At 40.3% G+C, this 7,608-nt stretch overlaps 2 protein-coding genes across 2 annotated transcripts; one reads left to right on the top strand and one right to left on the bottom strand.

Moving 5' to 3' along the window:
• Positions 1-287: 287 nt before the first annotated feature.
• On the bottom strand, positions 288-4,734 carry LOC105385398 (protein PTHB1). Its single transcript, XM_048623747.1, has 11 exons — positions 4,358-4,734; positions 4,084-4,172; positions 3,726-3,987; positions 3,496-3,607; positions 3,262-3,403; positions 2,862-3,179; positions 2,284-2,772; positions 1,892-2,208; positions 1,179-1,354; positions 807-936; positions 288-491 (listed from the first exon to the last, which is right to left on the bottom strand). Exons 1-11 carry the CDS (start codon positions 4,615-4,617, stop codon positions 288-290), a joined length of 2,499 nt encoding a protein of 832 aa, XP_048479704.1. The 5' UTR covers positions 4,618-4,734.
• A 447-nt stretch (positions 4,735-5,181) lies between these two features.
• LOC105394672 (caspase-1-like) lies at positions 5,182-7,375 on the top strand. Its single transcript, XM_011566579.3, has one exon. It carries the CDS (start codon positions 5,374-5,376, stop codon positions 6,274-6,276), a length of 903 nt encoding a protein of 300 aa, XP_011564881.1. The 5' UTR covers positions 5,182-5,373; the 3' UTR covers positions 6,277-7,375.
• Positions 7,376-7,608: the final 233 nt, after the last annotated feature.

The raw sequence follows: 7,608 nt of genomic DNA, 5'->3' as shown, positions 1-7,608 counted from the left end.
ATCCGTAATAAATAGGGCGACAACACGACGTGTAGCACTTCACGCAACCCCGCACACACTGCCTCCTCCCATTCACAACTCACCTACACCATCATCACAGAACACATCCTCCACCACGATCCTAAGTTGCTTCAGGAAGCGCTTGAGGTTGCCCTGCGACAGCGCGGGCTGCTCGCCGGCCGGAGTCCATACGCCATTCTATCTTTATCTGCGCGTTATACCATGTAGCAGCTAATTGCCTTACTTACTTAATTAAAATATTGCTTCCAATTCCCATAATGTCTACCTTAGCCGCTACGAAACTTACCTACACCATCATCACAGAACACATCCTCCACCACAATCCTGAGTTGCTTCAAGAAGCGCTTGAGGTTGCCCTGCGACAGCGCGGGCTGCTCGCCGGCCGGCGCCAGGCGCTGCGTGGCGCGCGCGCTGCGCAACACGTGGTGTAGCATGTAGCGTAACCCCGAAGATACTGCCTCCTCCCAGTCCTGTCGGAACCAGAGTTGATGACAGTTAATGTAATGGCAAAGTAATAGCCCGTTTTATGCTATAAAGTCCACCGCGCGGATTGCAGATTTTCAATAGTAAATTACCGCGCGGTGAGGCGGCGGCATTGTATCGGTTTTTCTATAATATAATCTAATCATTTTTGCATACAGTGATAATCCGCCAACCGCGGTGGTGCGCGGTCAAGTGTGTGAATCGCCGAATAGGCCTACTCCAATACTAAAGGGTTATTGCCCAAATTTAAACCCTTGGCATGGCAGGCGGGGATTGAGCATTATTAAACAAAATATTCGCACCTGATAGTCATCGTATAGTGAGTTCAAAGACAGCATTTCTTGAAACAGTTTTACTTTGAAAGCGTCCGATGACGTCATTCTTAAAATATAATTTATTAGCTGTCCCAATGCCGCCATTGTGCAACCAGCCCTGAAAAAAAACAACCATTGAAAAAAAACTTTATAAGATACCTACCCATATAAAAAAACACATTCTACGTTACTACGCGCTAAGAAAGCGCTTTGACGAAAAACGAACAAAGGTCTAAATAATAAATCCCTACAATTAGACAAAAGACATTGCACTCCCGCAACGATAGTGGTGTATTAACTTCAAGTATCTCTTTGTATTAACAATCAACAATAAATACAAAAGCATTAAATTAACCACACCTGCAAACACTATCTTTACAACTATTAATTTCGCGAACAGTCTCTGTGATTCTTCTATAAGTATCCCTCATGAGAAACTCGAGCTGGTCGCAGTCGCCGGGCGGGGAGGAGCCGAACTGAACCAACAGCCGCTTCTGCACCAGCGTGAACTGTCTCTGGAGAACTGATAGGTCTTCCTGGAAATGACGTTCGGTGATAATGATAGTCGGTGAATAGGACGTACGGTCAGGCGCAGAGAAACCTGACCCTCCTCTCATAGTAACAATGCTTCTGAGTGGGATCAGGTTTCTCTGCCTTACTGTAGTTACTATATAGGAAGTGAACAATCGAGGAATGGACGTTCAAGGAAATAGACCTAACAGACCGACTGGACATTCCGGTAATAGGTCGTTACGCCCCGAGAGGATAACCATAATTTCTTGTGACCACTTTTTTACTAACTGATTTTGTCACGTTGCTGTCCTAGGGTCGCTCTGACTTTTTGGTCTGTATCTTCTTATCGTATCGGTGATAAAATGTAGAACAAGACCAGACTTAGTCACCGTAGGATTGGCCAGTCAGGTCACCGTCAGTCACTGAGTGTCCAGGATGCGCCTCTATCAGGATCAGCTGATATGGTATATGTTATATGATATAACCATGCACCCCAATACCTATCATAACCTACCTATCAGCTCCTTATTTCTGTTCTTATTTAAAAAAAACTATCTTACCTCAAACTTCTTCATCTTGGTTCTGTCTTTAGCGTGAGCTTCTATGCTCTTCAAAAACTTATACTCCAACTGACCCTTAAATTCCTTGTGAACTTGCATTTTCATCTCAAAGTTCTGAATTTCCATCCTTGCGAAGTGTTCCATCAATTTGTAATTTATGCATTCTAGGATCGCTATAATATCAGATGGGTCTGTACATTCAATTATGTAACTCTGATTACTAGATCTTATTGTTATATGTTTCTTACTCCCTCGATAAACGAGAGATACAATATTGGGAGTGCATCCATGGTTACTCAATTCATCTTTAGAAAAATCTGAAAGAAATCATGATGATCATTATGTAGTGATACCATTATTTGGCTGGAATTTGTATATGTATTCAAACCTACCTGCGAATAAATCTACCAAATCAACGCAGTCTTTATTGGTTTCGATTTCAAATTTAATCTCTCTTTTTTCCTCGTTCACATCAGCTGGAATACAGTACAGACTGACCGGCACCGCGACTAGTCTACTCGTCACAGTGATGGCGCCTTTCGCATCAGTTATAGTAAACAGTATCTTTACATGAGTGTCCGATATATCAGATTCATTCGTCAAAAACACGTGGGTCTCTATTATTTCTGTCCCATTGACCGAGTCTAGGCAGATGGTTGAGTCTGAGCACGCGAGCGGCGCTGCGCAGACATACGTCAGTTGTACCGCGGAGATGAGTTCCGGCTGAGAACAAGTGAGGATCACGATGACGGGACACATCAGCAGGTGGATCCCGTCTCCGGAATCCGTGGTGAACTGCTGGAACAGATTTTGCACCGGTTTTCCCGCTTCTGCTTTGATTTTTATTATTTCTTCTATTGCTTTCTCGCCAGTCCCTACATCTGTAAATATGTAGGTATAATATTAGGTACTTTCTTATTATTAAATAAAACGTATAAAAGGTAACCGGCCTTATGAAGCTGTTAAGTACCTTCAGTATCTTTCATGATTCGTTGCAACGCGTCCTCTACTTCCTCTAGCTCCGCTTGCACAACCTCAGGGTCCGTGACGTCATTGACGGCCGGCGTGGCCCCAGGGTTCAGATCAGGCTCAGTCCCCAAGTAGCTGATAGTGACCACCCCCCGCGGGGACAGGGTCACCACCCCGCCGGAGAGAGCCTTCAGGAAGCAACGACTGATCCATATAGGAGTGCCCAGCAAGTCGCAAGACCAAAGCACGGTCGTACCCTCGTAGACATAGAGCTTAGAGTCGTCTGATCCTACCATTATTAGCAGTCGAGATCCGGGTTCTATAGAGGAAAAATAAACTTATGATATAGTATATTATGTACTATACTAATCGTCAAATAATAAAAATACATTTTCACATACCATAATACCAGCCAATTAGATAGGCGTGAAAACACATCGGCATAAAATCGAATTTCTTTGTGAATTTCATCAAGCCGTTGTCTTGGAAGCAGTAAAGGTATCTTTCTCCCAGAGCCACTATGCTAGAGAAGTTTGTGCTGGTCTAGAAATCAAAATATTACTCATACAGGCTATCTATAAAAGTCAGTACTTTATGAAAATAACCCTCACCATCACACTCTGGTAAAATTTTACCTGAACAACTTGAACGGAAGAAATTTCCTCGCCCGCATTGTAGACCCACTGTGGAATATTCTTCTTATTTTGTCTCGTGTTCAATTCGCTGAAATCTCGGAGTTGCTCGTAACTGTAATCAGTAATCGTAATCAGTTCATATGAAAGTTAATACCTGTCTACATACATGCTTAAAAATGCAATAAGTACCTATAAGTAGTAGGTATCTTATTATTTTTAAGCTTTCTTACCTATAAATCTCAAGCAGCCATGTGGATCTGCTCACTACAAATGTGTCTGAGCTGGCGACGTACGAGATAGGCACCGGCATAATGACATTATCAAAGACGCACATGAACAGGAAAGTATCCTGATCGAAGAAGCTGAGGCTCCCGTCCAGGCCCTGCACACATATCAGGTCCCGCTTGATCTTGCCGAAAGGCCCGCACGCCAAACTGTGGGCTTTTCGCGTGAATGTGTGCTTTATAAGCAACGTTAGACTGTTTTGATCTCCTGAAATCGAAGAATTTAAAAAGTTTTCTATGGATAACTAATGTGATCACATGTGGGTAGGTATCTAGGGATTAGGGATTAAATCAATATTCTTACCAGCATCCGTATGTCCTTCCTGCTTTTGCAAATCATAAATGGAGTAACTCTGGGGGTGCAGAACTACCATCTGTCGGGTTGGAGCACCACTGAAATATGTAAGCAAGTACTTACAAGATACTTAAGCTATTTTTTAGCAGTACGGTCATTTTGAAAGCCACATTCTACTTGTATGATAATGTAGTTAGGTAAGTACTTACATATTATAATACTAAAATGCAAAAAAAGTTAACATAGTTGTCTATAAATAAATGCATTATTATTAAGAACTTACACAACGAAATTTCCAATTTCTATATGGAGCACATAGTCATTAAGATTAGTTTCCATCAATAAGTGTGAGGAGTAATTTTGTTCAGGACTCGGTGTGTATATCTTCAGCAGGGACCCTTCAGCCAGGATCACGCAATCACTCTCTCCGTGCGAGCTCAGTCTGTCGATTCTCACACAGTTGCCGTTTTGGATTCCTTCATTAGTTTCCTCATCTTGAAGCCTTTCGTTGGACCACCAAGGTTTTAACTTGAATATTGACATCGTGCTAGTTGTGCCCAAATGTTTTCAGTTGATAGCTTGTAGGTGTTTTTCAAGAGTGCATCTGCAAACATACGTAAGTATAGCTTATTGTTGGTAGGGGAGCAGCGTAGTCATGGCGATATTTACCCTAAACAATAATATCTGCTTACTTACCTATAAGCCTATAACATAAATATAATAGTAGCAGTTCGTAACCTAAGGGCGTTATTAGTTAGAGCTAATTGTCGCACTATAGCCTGAATCTGCACTGATTGGCATTGGTAAAATTCCCACTTTTAAAAAAATCAGAATTTTAATTCTAGTTTCATAAATGTGTGCTACTCAGCGACAGATGGCGTCCATTTCAAATTCGAGAATGCACTAACGCCATCTATTGCCGAGTAGCAGCAACAGTAGCTACACCATTGTTACCTCAGAATAATAACAATCTCTTTCTTGTCCGTGGTGGGTCCGTCAGTCGCGCTGACAGCCGTGTCCGCTAGTGTGTCGGCGTCTTAATTCAGACGACTGTCTGTCTGTGTTGTTATTCCACCCATTATTCTTAATTCTATTCTGTGGCTTTGAAACGCGCGCGTTTGGTTTGTTTTTTTATCATTCACGTAAATTCGTTCTGTCAGTGATTTGCTGTTTTTGCGTTTTCAAAAAGATAATTTTATCTTTATTTTCTCGAGTATTGAAGCAAATTGTTGCTGTTTAAGTCAGTAAAGAGTGGTAAATTTTGGGAAATTTATAAATATTTCTCAAGCTCTTATCAACATGGCTGATGAAATGCCACACAACAATGGAAGTGGCGATGCTGAAGAACAAAGACCAAATGGACCAAACGGTGGCGCAGATGAAGGCGACGCTTGGGGCAGCCACGAGGCCTCCGCGCCCCGGCCCTCTGCCAAGATGCCTGTCGACAGGAACGCTCCCTACTACAACATGAACCACAAGAAGCGCGGAATGGCGATAATTTTCAACCACGAACACTTTGATATTCACAGCCTGAAGTCGCGCAGTGGCACTAATGTTGATAGTGACAACTTGTCAAGAGTGTTAAAGGGACTGGGCTTCCAAGTCTCTGTGATGAACAACTTGAAATCTGCGGATGTCAACAGATACATTCAACAAACTGCTGAAATGGACCACTCTGACTTCGACTGCTTGTTGATTGCTGTGCTGACCCACGGGGAAATGGGCCTGTTGTATGCCAAGGACACCCACTACAAGCCTGACAACCTCTGGTATTACTTCACAGCTGATAAATGCCCCACATTGGCAGGTAAACCTAAACTGTTCTTCATTCAAGCTTGCCAAGGAGATAAGTTGGATGGAGGTGTGACTCTGAAAAATCGCACTGAAACCGATGGCTCCTCCAGTGCCGTATACAGAATTCCTATTTTTGCTGATATCCTGATAGTGTACTCCACGGTGCCGGGGTACTACTCGTGGAGGAACACCACACGGGGCTCGTGGTTCATGCAGGCGCTCTGCGACGAGCTGCGCTACTCCGGCACTGAGAGGGACATCCTGACTCTCTTGACTTTTGTTAGCCAGAGAGTGGCTCTAGACTTTGAGTCCAACACCCCCGACACACCGTGCATGCATCAACAGAAGCAAGTCCCGTGCATTACTAGTATGTTAACCCGTCTTCTTGTGTTTGGAAATAAGAAGTAATTTTCAATAACATGTCACCTTTTTTTAATTAGTGAGAACTTAAAATAGTTACATTTTAGCATTCCTTTAGTACATGTAGTATTAATTATTTTTTAGGAAAATATGCTAAAACTCAGTGTTTGTCTTAGGACTTTAAAAAGTGAGCCTAACTGCCATATTGTACTACTTTTTAAGGTTTTAAAAGTTAGTTAATTAAGTATAAACCAACTGTTACATAGCTATTCAAATACTATGTATGATCAAAATATGTGAGATTTTTTAATGTCAAAAATGTAGTTTAATCTTTTTATCTCTGCTGTTCTATGATCTTTGTATGCATTTAAATAATAATTATCTTCAATTTGCTTAATTGATATGTAGCATGACATATTTTTTTTACTTATGTTATGTAAGTACTTACCTATTATCTTTCTATAAGTTTCATGGTTAAGTTCTACTTAATTAGATTGAGTCATTCCTATTCATTATATTTTTCGGTTTGGTCAGATATTATTTAGCTTATTGATGGATGTTATAAGTGTTTTGTTTAAAACGGCATTTATAATCACTATAGTAAATTTCTAAGCACTTTTTACACACAAAATTATTCTTAAAATATGTGCTTGTATACTACATATTAGTAAATGTTATGCCTAGATTGTCATCGTTTAATGCAATGTGCACAACTTAGCACAATAGTGCTACTTAAACTGTGTCAATATTATCAAACTGTGCTCAAATATTTAATTCATAAGAGTATCTTTAAAAGAACAAAAAACCTTTTATTTCATTTGAAACAAAACTTGTCTGATGGACTAGTGTGATAAATGGAACGACTGATTTTATATGTAGCATGAAGTAGAAATTGAAAGTCTTTGGAAGTGGTTTATTAGAAATATCAAATATCAATGATGATGACTGTGAGGGGAGCTACCTCAAGCTGATTTGGATCTCAATTATGTGCCTTGTAAGGAAATGTGGGAATGAAACTGTATTACTGACATACCAATTTTCAAAATTCTATAATATATATTTTCTCCTCACAGTATTTTCATGAAAAAATAATGTATTAAGTTAGATCTTATTTTTATAAAGTTTAATAAATGGTTTCTACCAAAAACCTATTTGTTTTTTTTGTTGTCATCATAATATTATACTTAAGTAAAAATGGTTTTGATTTACGAATGTAGCTCTGTGTAAATAAATAAGAGAAAATATAATCATCAACTTGAAACCACAATATGTTGGTTAAGTACCATTATCTATTGTGATGGTGGTACAAGTACTCTCACCACTATCGATATAATGTCCAAGGACAAAGAACTGCATACAGTTCATTGGAACATTATCATT

This window comes from Plutella xylostella, chromosome 10 (assembly GCF_932276165.1).
Source record: "Plutella xylostella chromosome 10, ilPluXylo3.1, whole genome shotgun sequence".
NCBI classification, from domain to species: Eukaryota; Metazoa; Arthropoda; class Insecta; order Lepidoptera; family Plutellidae; genus Plutella; species Plutella xylostella.
The sequence above is the reverse complement of the archived record's forward strand: the minus strand, read 5'-3'. Positions and strand labels throughout refer to the sequence as shown.

Bases quoted from the DNA above. Each gene is read 5' to 3' on its own strand.
- LOC105385398 (XM_048623747.1), bottom strand. From the start codon at position 4,617: ATGTCAATATTCAAGTTAAAACCTTGGTGGTCCAACGAAAGGCTTCAA. The intron at 4,173-4,357 runs GTAAGTTCTTAA...TACATATTTCAG, and splicing joins GAAATTGGAAATTTCGTTGT to TGGTGCTCCAACCCGACAGA. The intron at 2,209-2,283 runs GTAGGTTTGAAT...GATTTCTTTCAG, and splicing joins TTTGGTAGATTTATTCGCAG to ATTTTTCTAAAGATGAATTG.
- LOC105394672 (XM_011566579.3), top strand. From the start codon at position 5,374: ATGGCTGATGAAATGCCACACAACAATGGAAGTGGCGATGCTGAAGAA.